This window comes from Danio aesculapii, chromosome 5, assembly GCF_903798145.1.
Source record: "Danio aesculapii chromosome 5, fDanAes4.1, whole genome shotgun sequence".
Lineage (NCBI taxonomy): Eukaryota > Metazoa > Chordata > Actinopteri > Cypriniformes > Danionidae > Danio > Danio aesculapii.
The window spans coordinates 1,809,423-1,823,095 of NC_079439.1; the positions used below are offsets into that span (position 1 = coordinate 1,809,423).

Here is a 13,673-nt window from a genome sequence, read left to right on the forward strand (position 1 = left end):
GCTGGTTCGAGTCCTGGCTGGGTCAGTTGGCATTTCTGTGTGGAGTTTGCATGTTCTCCCCGTGTTGGTGTGGGTTTCCTCCGGGTGCTCCGGTTTCCCCCACAGTCCAAACACATGCGCTATAGGGGAATTGATGAACTAAACTGGCGAAAAATTGTAAATGTATTTATTTCATTCCTTCATTCATTTTCTTTTTGGCTTAGTCCCTTTATTAATCAGGGGTTGACACAGCGGAATGAACCGCCAACTTATTCAGCATATGTTTTACACAGCGGATGCCCTTCCAGCCACAACCCATCACTGGAAAACACCCATACATTCTCATTCACACACATACACTACTGACAATTTTAGCTTACCCAATTCACCTGTACCACATGTCTTTGGACTTGTGGGGGAAATCGCAGCTCCCAGAGGAAACCCATGCGAACACGGGGTGAACATGCAAACTCCACAAAGAAATGCCAACTGACCCAGCCGAGGCTTGAACCAGAGACCTACTTGCTGTAAGGCAATAACGCAACCCACTGCACCACCGTGTTGCCCATATTTATTTCATCAACATCACAATAAGAACAATTACAGATAACAGTATAAATTTCAAATGGGACTTTTATTTTTGAAGTAATCGTTTGCTTTTTTTAATCTCCAGACTAAGCTGGATATAAATGAACTTACATTAGTTATATGACAAATCAACACTTATTATTCAGCCATACTAAAAATATAGACATTTGGGCCATTTAGAGTTAAGTTCAACACATGAAATAAATTATTAACAACAAAAAAAGAGGGCGAAATATGAAGGTTAAGTGTCCTGCGAGGTGATGAGTTCAGAACGATGAGCAGAATGAGTTTAGATCTTCCTCTTTCTCTTCTTTTAGTCTCATAAATGACTGAATGCCAACAGAAACGTGTCCGTCTGTGTGTGTTCGTCTGCTTCGGGATCTCTGGGCTCCTGTTTTGACCGCAGCTGAAGCCAGTGAAAAGCAGACTCAAACCAGCCGGACTCTCAGATCTGCTGACCTGTGTTGGTTTCACAAAAACCATCTCGTCTGATCCTAGACCTGTTAACAGAAAAAAAAGGTTTGTGGATTACACTTATAGCTCTTTGATTATTTGTGATTCTTTTATTGTTTAAGGTCTGTGTGAAATCAAAATTTACAATGTTCTTAAGGGGAACAATTAATCTGTGCATTTCTTTATGGTAATTTGCTTTGTCTTTATCTTCAATCAACATACTTCAGACACAATATTCTTTTAGCCACACCCCTCTTACATTACCAAATGAAAGCCTCGCGCCCTACTCATTATTCCATTTTAGTTGGAAATACGTCATCATACAGAAATAAAACTCCGCCCCCAACTCAATATTCAGTTTCAGTTGGAAATACGTCAGCACACTGAAATAAAACCCTACCCCTACTCAATATTCAGTTTCAGTTGGAAATACGTCAGCACACTGAAATAAAACCCTACCCCTACTCAATATTCAGTTTCACTTGGAAATACATCATCACACTGGAATAAATCCCACCCCCACTCAATAATTAGTTTCAGTTGGAAATACATCATCATACTGAAATAAATACCCCCGCCCCCCTACTCAATATTCTGTTTCAGTTAGAAATACGTCATCACTGAAATCAACCCCGCCCACTACTCAATATTCAGTTTCAATTGGAAATACGTCATCATACTAAAATAAGACCCCGCCCCCTACTCAATATTCACATGGTAAAATATCATCATACTGTAATAAAACCCCGCTCCTACTCAATATTCAGTTTCAGTTTCAAATATGTCTTTATACTGAAATAAAACCCCGTCCCCTACTCAATATTCAGTTTCAGCTGGAAATACATCATCATACTGGAATAAAATCCCGCCCCTACTCAATCTCAGTTAGAAATACATCATCATACTGTAATAAAACCCCGCCCCCTACTCATCTCAGTTAGAAATACATCATCATACTGTAATAAAATCCCGCCCTATACTCAATATTCAGTCTCAGTTGAAAATACGTCTTTATACTGAAATAAAACCCCGCCCCCTACTCAGTATTCAGTTTCAGCTGGAAATATATCATCATACTTGAATAAAAACCCCGCCCCCTAACCAATCTCAGTTAGAAATACATCATCATACTGTAATGAAACCCCGCCCCCAACTCAATAGTCAGTCTCAGTTGGAAATACGTCATTATACTGAAATAAAACTCTGCCCTCTACTTAATATTCAGTTTCAGCTGGAAATACGTCATCATTTTGAAAACCCCACCCCCTACTTAATATTCAGTTTCAGCTGGAAATACGTCATCATTTTGAAAACCCCACCCCCTACTTAATATTCCGCTGCAATTGGAAATACATCATCATGTTGAAATAAAACACTGCCCTTACTCAATATTCCTTTAAGTAGAAAACACATCATCCTACTGTAATAAAACTCCACCCCCTTCTCAATATTCTGTTCAGTAGGAAATACATCATTACCCCCGCCCCTTATTTACAGTATTTCAGACTCGTCTCCCACCTGTAGTTGTAGAACCAGTTGCTGACAGTGCTGGTTTGAAGGCCGAGCTGCACCGCCAGCCTGTCGATGGTGTTTTGTGAGGGATACGGCTCCAGCTCATATGCGGAGAGCAGCGTCTGCTTCTCCTGCACACTGAGCACGACGCGTGGCCTCTTCAGGGCATCCACACGCCACACATCACTGCACTGCAGAGACTCACACACACTCTGATAATCACGCTTAAGTCGAGCTGAAACAAACACACACACATGCGCAACGTTATGTATTATATTATTTCTTGTTCGCATTTATTTGTTTATGCTGTGTCCCTGTCACTCTACATCACATCTGCCACTGAACCGAACTACATAACCTGTCATGCCCTGCAGTCACACACCAGTTTCAGTTCACCTCCTAATTACACACACACACCCATCTGCAGTTCATTACCACTGATTACATGGACTATATATTCACTTTCACACACACACATCCATTGCTGAGTCTTGTAGTGTTCACTTCTACGTGTTTTCTTTGTATTGCCTTGGACACACACCGACCTCTCTGGTCGCTCTTCTTCTTGGCGTTGAGCTTCTGGATACTGTGCGGGTCTAGGAGCCACAGATGCATCCGGATGAAGTTCTCCTTTCCCTTCAGGCTGAGTTTAGTCCAGGGTTTGGGATGAGATAGAAGTTCAGACACAGAGCTTTGTGTTAACCCAGAACCTCCTCACCGAACACACGCTGACCTGATGAACAACAGCAAGAGTTTTTAAGTGACATTGAGATTTGCACAACAAAATGACCACAATGCAAAGCAAATAAACACGGTAGCACTTTAAAATAAGGTTGTATTAGTTAAAGGGCACCTATTATGCAAAAATCACTTTCATAAGCGTTTTAAACCCAGTTGTGGTGTCAGCAGTGTGTGAATATATCCAGGCTCTAATGGTAAATATAAATTAGTTGTATTTTTAATAATCAGACTTGATAAAACAATCTGCAGAAACACTTTGATTCACATTCTCCCTTGTGTGCCTCATCAGAGGGGGAAAGCCCGCCCACTAGTGACCATCTCTCCCTCATTAGCATAGGACATTAGTCTTGTTTTTGAATCTGCCACTATGCTGACACACAGGCATTTGTAGCTCTGCCTTTATTTGAAAAAGAGCACAATCTCATTGGACAGAGTTTTATTCCAGTATAATGACGCATTTCCAACTGAAACTAAATATTGAGTAGGGGGTGGGTTTAATTCCAGAATGGTGACATATTTCAAATTGAATGTTGAATAGGGGGCAAGGTTTTAGTTCAGTATGATGGCGTATTTTCAACTGAAACTGAATATTGAGTAGGGGGCGGGGTTTTATTCTAGTATGCTGGTGTATTTCCAACTTAAAATGAATATTGAGTAGGGGGCGGGGTTTTATTCTAGTATGCTGGTGTATTTCCAACTGAAACTGAATATTGAGTAGGGGGCGGGGTTTTATTCTAGTATGCTGGTGTATTTCCAACTTGAAATGAACATTGAGTAGGGGGCGGGGTTTTATTCCAGTATGATGATGTATTTGCAACTGAAACTGAATATTGAGTAGGGGGTGGGGTTATATTTTAGTATGATGATGCATTTCCAACTGAAACTAGATATTGAGTAGGGGGTGGGTTTTATTTCAGAATGGTGACATTTTAAATTGAATATTGAATAGGGGGCAGGGTTTTAGTTCAGTATGATGGCGTATTTTCAACTGAAACTGAATATTGAGTAGGGGGCGGGGTTTTATTTTAGTATGCTGGTGTATTCCAACTTAAAATGAATATTGAGTAGGGGGCAGGGTTATATTTTAGTATGATGACGCATTTCCAACTGAAACTAGATATTGAGTGGGGGGGGGGTTATTTCAGTATGGTGACGAATTTCAAACTGAATATTGAGTAGGGGGCGGGGTTTTATTCCAGTATGATGATTATTTGCAACTGAAACTGAATATTGAGTAGGGGGTGGAGTTTTATTCCAGTACGATGACGCATTTCCAACTGAAACTAGATATTGAGTAGGGGCGGGGATTTAGTTCAGTATGATGGCGTATTTCCAACTGAAACTGAATATTGAGTAGGGGGCGGGTTTTTTCAGTATGATGACGTATTTCCAACTGAACAGAATAATAAATTGGGGGTGGGGTTTTATTTCAGTATGATGACGTTTTTCTAACTAATAACGTAATCTCACAGCAATTCATAACTTTATCACATGACACCAAGGTTATTATCATAAATAAGCTGTGTCTCACCTATATTGTGCACTATGAGTGTTTTTTTGACCCTCTGTGTGATGCTGAACGTGTCAAGCTCCAGATTCTGTAGATCCAGACTGCTGATCGTCGGAGAAGAGCAAAAACTGTTCCTCCGCATCTCTGTTCTCAACACTCCATCCGTGAAGAGTCTGATTCATTGACGTCAGAGAAACTGGGGGTTGAACGTCTTCATCGATCTCATATTTGACCTTCTGGATGATTCCCTGGACAAAGTCAGCTGGGGTCTGAACGCTGGGATCCAGTGTCCTACAATGTATTTGTTCTCTAGTGTGATTGGTGATTGGTTGGTATGCATCTGCTGTTGCTCTCCCTGCAGGATGATTCTGATGGCGTTTTCTGATGCGTCGCTACTGCTGCTGCTGTGCACCGATCGCAACTCTTCATCCAGCACTGAAACAACACACAACACTGAATATTAAGTAAGGGGCGGGTTTTTGTTTCAATATGATGATGTGTTTGCAACTGAAACTGAATATTGAATAGGAGGAGGGGTTTATTTCAGTATGATTACGTATTTCTAACTAAATATGAATATTGAGGAGGGGGGAGGTTTTATTTTAGTATGATCACGTATTTCCAACTGAAACTGAATATTGAATAGGAGCGGGGTTTATTTCATTATGATTACGTATTTTTAACTAAATCTGAATATTGAGTAGGGGGCGGGGTTTTGTTTCAATATGATGATGTGTTTGCAACTAAACGAATATTGATAGGAGGTGGGGTTTATGTTCATTATGATTACGTATTTCTAACTAAATCTGAATATTGAGGAGGGGGGAGGTTTTATTTAGTATGATCACGTATTTCCAACTGAAACTGAATATTGAATAGGAGGCGGGGTTTATTTCATTATGATTACGTATTTTTAACTAAATCTGAATATTGAGTAGGGGGCGGGGTTTTGTTTCAATATGATGATGTGTTTGCAACTAAAAACTGAATATTGAATAGGAGGTGGGGTTTATTTCATTATGATTACGTATTTCTAACTAAATCTGAATATTGAGGAGGGGGGCGAGGTTTTATTTTAGTATGATCACGTATTTGCAACTGAAACTGAATATTGAATAGGAGGTGGGGTTTATTTCAGTATGATGATGTATTCTAACTAAATCTGAATATTGATGGGGGAGGGGGGGTTATTTCAGTATAATGACATATTTCCAATTGAAACTGAATGTTAAGTAGTGGGTGGGGTTTTGACGATGTATTTCCAACTAAATCAGAATATTAAGTAGGGGCGTGGTTTACTTTTTCGTATGATGGCATATTTCCAACTGAAACTGAATATTGAGTAGGGGGCGGGGTTTTGTTTCAATATGACTATGTGTTTGCAACTGAAACTGAATATTGAAAAGGAGGCGGGGTTTATTTCATTATGATTACGTATTTCTAACTAAATCTGAATATTGAGTGGGGGAGGGGGGGTTATTTCAGTATAATGACATATTTCCAATTGAAACTGAATGTTAAGTAGTGGGTGGGGGTTTTATTTCAGTATGATGATGTATTTCCAACTTAATCAGAATATTAAGTAGGGGCGGGGTTTACTTTAGTATGATGGCATATTTCCAACTGAAACTGAATATTGAGTAGGGGGTGGGGGTTTTACTTTTGTGATCCTCTTCTCATCTTTCACTTGCAGCCAACTAATGGTTGAAGAGGCGGGCTAAGCATATTTTTCCCAATCTGTCAAACTGACATCATTCAAGAAGGACTACCATTCCAAAGTGGCTGAAAATGGTCAGATTTTGATTTAACTTGATGTATTAAAATAACTAAATATATTATACAAGTTCAGTTAATTTGCATAAATCAGATTTGAATTTATCAAATTTGCTCACATATAAATCTGAAAATCAGACAGTTCAGAATAAATATAATATAGCATCATCATACATTAAAAACCTTTAAAAGGAACAACGTGCATTAAATGTTTAAATCTCAGTAGTCGGTGTGTTAGACTGACAGTAAATAATGAGCAATAAGCAGATTCACAGTGCTCTGAGACTGAACTCACTCTCCAGGCGACTCTGATCCAGAATGTTCCTGATGGCCTGATCTGAGCTGACTTCTGCAGGACGGACACACGGAGCGAGACCTTCAGAGATGAGAAAAAACACACACACACACACACTCAGACTCAATGACACAGAGAAGCTGCTACGTAAAACATACGTAAAACACGTATGTGCAAATCCTGTATATGCTGCATTTTGTTGGAAACACATTGTGAATTAAAGTATAAATATTCAGTGGTAGCACTACTGGTAGCGTTCACTATCCATCCACACCTTTACCTATCAATTACTTCCATCCATATGTTTGCTTTTTCCATCAATGTATTGATCTATCCATCTATTTGACCACACATTCACTATTCCTCCACGCATCTATGCATCCATTAATTCCTATCTACTGAATTTAGCTATCCATTTCTACATTAATCCATCCATCTATCATCCAATCACAAATATATCCATTTTCCATCCTTTTGTTTATCCATTGATTCATATATCCACCCCTCCACTCATTTATGCATTAATAGTTGGTCCAATTATCCATCAGTATACCCATTAATCCATACATTTTTACATTAATGTCTACCAATTAAGCCACCCATCTACCATCCTCCACTTCTCATCTATCCATCCATTATTTTGGTTTATCCATTTAACCATCTGTTTCCATAAATCCATCCATCAGTCCATCCAATCATCCTTCAATCTAACTGTTCATCCTAATGTCCATCCAATCCAATTAAACCATCTAAATCAATCTGTCCATTCATCTGCCCATCCATCCATTCATCCATCCATCCAATCAATCAGTCAGTCTATCCATCCATCCAGTCAATTAGTCTATCCATCTATACATTTGACCATCAATCCATCCATCCATGCAATCAATTTGCCCATCCAATCAACCAGTCATCCATCCATCCATCCATCCATCCATCCAATTAAACATCCAATCAATCCATCTATCCAGTTATCCATCTGCCCATCTATCCCTTCATCCATCCAATCAATCTTTCCATCCATCTGCCCATCCATGCAATCCATTCTTCCAATAAACCATCCAGTCAATCTATCCATTCATCCAATCTAAATACAACATCCAATCAATCCAATCCATTCATCATTCAGTTGTCCATCTGCTCATCCTCCAATCAATCTGTCCATCCAGCAATCGTCCATCTATTCATCCAATTAAACCATCTAATCATCTAATCAGTATATCACATCTGCTCGTCCATCCCACCCCATCCATCCAGTCAATTAATCTATCAACTGATTGATCTGCCCATCCCTCCATACATCCTATCAATCAGTCTATCCATCCATTTATCTGCCCATCCAGCAATAAACCATCCATCCATTCATCTGACCATTTGACCATCCATCGCTTCACCCATCCAATCAGTCTTTCATCCATCTGCCATTCATACAATCCATCCATCTAATAAACCATTCAGTCCATCCATCCATCCATCCATCCAATTAAAACATCCAATCTATCCAGTTATCAATCTGCCCATCCATTCATCAATCCAATTATACCATTTAATCTGACCATCGAACTGTTTTCATACATTCTAGCAGTCCATCCATTCAGCCTTTAACTATCTGTTCACCAACCGTCCATTCCGTCCATCAAATTAAACCATCCAATCAGTCCCTCCATCCATCCATCCATCCATCGATTTAAAACTATCCAATACATCTGTCCATTCCATCTGCCCATCCATCCATCCATCCTCTGCCCATCCTTCCATCAAAAAATCAAGTCTATTCAGCCCATCCCTTCATCCATCCAATCAATATTTCCCTCCATCTTGCCCATTCATACAATCCATCCATTCAATTACAACATCCAATCAATCCGCCATCCTCCAGTTGTCCATCTGCTCATCCTTCCAATCAATCTGTCCATCCAGCAATCGATCCATCCATTCATCCAATTTAACCATCTAATTCAGTATATCCATCTGCCCATCCATCCATCCAATCCAGTCAATTAATCTATCAATCGATCAATCTGCCCTTCCCTCCATCATCTGCCTATTCATCCTATCAGTCTATCCATCCATCCACCCATCCGTCCGTCCATACATCCTTCCACCCATCCATCCATCCATCCATCCATCCATCTATCCATATGCCCATCCATCCCTTCATCCATCCAACCAATCTTTCCATTCATCTGCCATCCATACAATCCTCCATCTAATAAACCATCAGTCAATCCATCCATCCATACAATCCATCCAATTAAAACATCCAATCTATCCAGTTATCAATCTGCCCATCCTTCCATTCATCTGTCATTCTTAGTCATCAATCCATCCATTCATCAATCCAATTATACCATTCAATCTGACCATCGAACTGTTTCATACTCCATCAGTCCATCCATTCATCCTTCAATCTATCTGTTCATCCCACTGTCCATCCCGCCATCAAATTAAACCATCCAATCAGTCCCTCCATCCATCCATCCATCCCTCCATCAAATTAAACCATCCAATCAATCTGTCCATCCATCTGCCCATCCAACCATCCATCCATCGATCTGCCCATCTAATCAATCAAGTCTTTCCATCTATCCATCAATCCATCCCTTCATCCATCCAATCAATCCTTCCATCCATCTGCCCATCCAATCAATCAACCCATCCATCCATACATCGAAACAATCCATCCAGTTATCCATCTGCCCATCTATCCAATCAATGTTTTCTATCCGTCTGCCCATCCATACAACCCATCCATCCAATTAAACCATATAAATCAATCTGTGCATCCATCCCTCCATCCGCTCCTCCTCTGACCTCTGAGTGTCTCCTGGATCTCGCTGAGTGTCCTCATGGCCTGTTCATCAGACAGGAAGTGCTTCATCCCTCAGGAAAGGGCTCTTTTCCTCTTGGGTCAGTTTGCTCCAGGGTTTGGGTCGGGCCAGAATATCAACTGACGGACCCCTGAGAAAGACCCAGAACATAGTGTCCGAACGCCCGCTGGCCGATGTTTCCTGCTCTGAAGAGCCTGTTTGACCTGCCTGCGTGACCTGCAGCGTGTCCAGCTCCTGCTCAATCAGAATCCCGAAACACATCAGAATCCGGATCTGCTTTAATGACCATCTGAAGACTCCCGGGAGATGATGATGATGATGATCTGCTGTTTTTCATTGGATGGCCAGAGATGATGGAGAAGGATTCATTCAGCTCTTCCTCTTGTCCAAAGGAGAGATGGAAGTCCTGGTGTTTTGACCTGCACCTCAATCACATCATCTGAGGAAAAAGATACACAAGGTACAACTGGATTAAACGCATCGTAGCCATGTTTTTGTAATTGTTTTGTGTAGATTTGTATTTGTTTTTATGCTGGGAAAGACAGCTTAAAGAGGGATTTGTTTAGAGTTGGGGTTGAGGCTAATGATTAAAAATAATCTAAAAAATACATAAATAATAATAATACTTCAATTGAAAAGATCTAAAAACAATTGTGTTGTATTATATTGTTGTACTTTTGTTACATCTCAGAAAGTATAAGTGAAAAAGAGAAATGTTCTAAGCAAAATAATAAACGAGAAATATATTACACGAGCAGCAGTGTGATAGGGCTGTATATCAGCACTGGTGGGAGGCGTACGCTGGCTCTAGTGTCTCAACAGTGACGAAATACAGCCATATGGCACTGATACTCATGTGATATTGGTTTTATACAAACAGTTCCCCCCCCCGGCATAATCGTGTACATAAAGAAGAAAATCAAGCACAGAGAGTCCTAAAAAAACTCTTTTGAATGAGGAACTACTTTCTTCCGTCGTTCATTCACATCTGAAGTCAGAACAGCAGAAACCGCTGCTCATTCACCAACGTCACTGTACAGCTAGTGTTTGAATAATTCTCTAGCGTAATGTCTAAGTGATGACAGAACAGCTGATTTTGCTCAATTTTAAGATTATAAGGCTGAACAGCATGAAATGCCATCAGTCTACAGAGATTTCCCAGTGTTTCTCTGCTGCAATCAGGAGATCATAATAATTAATCCTGAAAAGCCAAAGCAAACACTAGCAAATTACTATGGTATTTATACAACACTACAACATAAAAGAGAGATATTTGACTCAGATTGTTACTACCTGTTTTATAATGATTTGATCAGCTGTAATTTGAAATTTACGCTGAGTTTTTCTTACCTAAAGGCTTATTATGCGGTCTCTGTTACCATCTTGTGGCAACAGTCTTTGCTCTGCTCAATAACAGGCTGACGGTCACCACATGCTAAATCTCCAACATCATAAATATTAAAAACGGCACTGTCCTTCTAAATAAACTGCATAGTCACAATCTAAACAACTACATTCTCTCTTTAAAAGCCTCAAGAGTAACTGATGTTGTCCAACAGCTGCAATATTTGAACAACTGTAGTGAGTCGTTTAGTCCCTTTTAGTCCTATAGTGTGAGCGGAGTAATACACTGAAAAAAATTATTTAAGATGATAATTATTAAGATGATTCCTTGGATTACTACTCAATTTTTTTACGTTAAGTGGTTGTAAACAATTTATTTGGGCTGAATTTAAACAAACAAATTAGGTTGATCATTGCTCAATTTTTTCAATGCAACACTTTTTTCAGTGTACACAAGGGTGAAGAGGCGGTATGAGTGCTGATTTTGCTTTAATATCTCATGGCTATCAGCCAATCAAATTCGAGAACCAGACAGAACTGTTGTATAAAATAAAATAAATACACAATTTGTCTGTTATGATAATACATAATTATTTATGATTAGGCCCACACGGAATCTGCGTGCGCAAAATTTTGCAGATTTTTAGCTCAACATTGAGTCTGTATATTTACTTGTGTAAGTATTTATTCAGCTTTTATATAACTACAGTAATATTTTGACTAATATGAAAATATTCATATGATTTATGTACAATGCAGTTTGTACAGTAATATTTTCTGTCTTTTAGTAGAGATATTATACGAGAGACTTGCTTTGTTTACCGAATAAAGTGAATCTAATTGGATTTGCATTGTAAACATTAAATACAAGTTAAAAGGTATTACTTTTTATTTAATATATTCAGGTTTTAGTTATGACACTCCCAAAATAATTCAGCAGAAATCCGCAGATTTTACCAAAATTTTGTGCAGAAATAGCAAAAAATGTCGGCAGATTCCGTCTGGCCCTAATTATGATTAAATAAAACACACTCATAAAATAAAACACACTCATAAAATAAAACACACTCATAAAAACAGTTTTTTTAACCCCAAGTTGGGTACAATATTTGGACAAACCCAACTGTTGGCTTAAAAATGTCCATTAAATTTAACAAAGCATTTAACACACAACATTGGGCTATTTTAATTTTTGACCCAAAGTTGGGTTATGACAACCCAACCTTTTTAGAATGCATTTGCACCTTTTGTGATTTACACATATATGGAAATTATATTTGTGTATCTGCATGTCATGTGACAATTAACTAACATCAGCCACGTGGTTGCTATGTATATTGAAATTATAACTAATGATACAAATTCATATTTTGGGTCAAATTGGTTCGACTGAGAAACATTTACAGTACACTCTTAAAAAGGCTGGGTTTGTTTTAATCCAGGACAACACGGTGGCTCAGTGGTTAGCACTGTGGCCTCACAGCAAGAAGGTCGCTGGTTTGAGTCCTGGCTGGGTCAGTTGGCAATTCTGTGTGGAGTTTGCATGTTCTCCCCATGTTGGCGCGGGTTTCCTCCAGGTGCTCTTGTTTCCCCCACAGTCCAAACACATGCGCTATAGGGGAACTGATGAACTAAATTGGTCGTAGTGCATGTGTGTGTGTGTGTGAGTTGCAGCTGGAATGGCATCTGCTGCATAAAACATATGCCTGAATAGTTCACAGTTTATTCAACTGTGGCGACCCCTGATAAATAAGGGACAAAGGCAAAGAAAAATGAATGAATAAATGTTTTAATCCAACATTGGGTCAAATTAAACATTAATTACATTGAATTTAAATGACACTTTGGGTCCAACCAGGTACTAGTAAGGTGTACCTAATAAAGTGTATAAGTGCTTAAATAATTCAGCAATATCTCTTTCTGGTGTCTTTTAAGAATAAGTGATACTTCACATGGTCATGAAAGAAGTCTTTTAGTCGCTAAAAAAGTAACCAAATAAAAGCATTTACTTTGTCCTAATATAACCAGAAGAGTCCATTAATTAAATGCAGTGTAAATAAAGACCTGTAAACGACGGCCGGGATCCTCTTCCATGATCTGAACGCCGCCACGTTCTCCAGCTGCTGATCAGTGACTGCAGCCGGCACCAATATCTGCTCCGGGTAACTTGAACAAACCCTGACACACACACACACACACACACACACACACACACAGGTCAGGTGATGATGCACCTCGTATTCCTTATGGTGGTGATCTAATGTCCCCACAAGTTTAGCAATACCAGTAAATTTTGAATTTGTGTGTTAATTTTTTGGTCCCCATGAGAAAACGAGCTCATAAATCGTGTGTGTGTGTGTGTGTGTGTCAGGTGTTTCAGTCACCTGTAGTTGCTGTTGATGTTGGAGATTCTCCAGGCACTGTGCATGTCGAAGCCCATCCTTTGCAGCTCTCGCTTAAATCTCTGCTTGTGACCTCCTACACACCACCACACACACAGCACGCACACACGAGTGTCACTGAAGATAACAGGTGGGTTTGTGCTGCTGCTGAATTTGAATGTCCCCACAATTCCCAAAAATAAATGTGTGTGTACCTGCTCTGCATATCCCATCATGCACCTCTCTGTCCTCTGCAGACACTGGGC

At 39.5% G+C, this 13,673-nt stretch overlaps 1 protein-coding gene and 2 long non-coding RNA genes across 3 annotated transcripts; all 3 read right to left on the minus strand.

Annotated features, from left to right (window-relative positions):
* Positions 1–1,012: 1,012 nt before the first annotated feature.
* On the minus strand, positions 1,013–4,925 carry LOC130229892 (homeobox protein cut-like 1). The gene is made up of 4 exons (XM_056458912.1): positions 4,805–4,925; positions 3,078–3,242; positions 2,539–2,767; positions 1,013–1,067 (listed from the first exon to the last, which is right to left on the minus strand). Exons 1-4 carry the CDS (start codon positions 4,923–4,925, stop codon positions 1,013–1,015), a joined length of 570 nt encoding a protein of 189 aa, XP_056314887.1.
* Positions 4,926–5,137: 212 nt separating this feature from the next.
* Positions 5,138–9,724, minus strand: LOC130228775 (uncharacterized). The gene is made up of 3 exons (XR_008837807.1): positions 9,666–9,724; positions 6,852–6,932; positions 5,138–5,218 (listed from the first exon to the last, which is right to left on the minus strand). It is a non-coding gene; the product is annotated as an uncharacterized LOC130228775 (long non-coding RNA).
* Positions 9,725–13,107: 3,383 nt separating this feature from the next.
* Positions 13,108–13,668, minus strand: LOC130228774 (uncharacterized). The gene is made up of 3 exons (XR_008837806.1): positions 13,623–13,668; positions 13,411–13,504; positions 13,108–13,204 (listed from the first exon to the last, which is right to left on the minus strand). It is a non-coding gene; the product is annotated as an uncharacterized LOC130228774 (long non-coding RNA).
* Between the last annotated feature and the right edge of the window lie 5 nt (positions 13,669–13,673).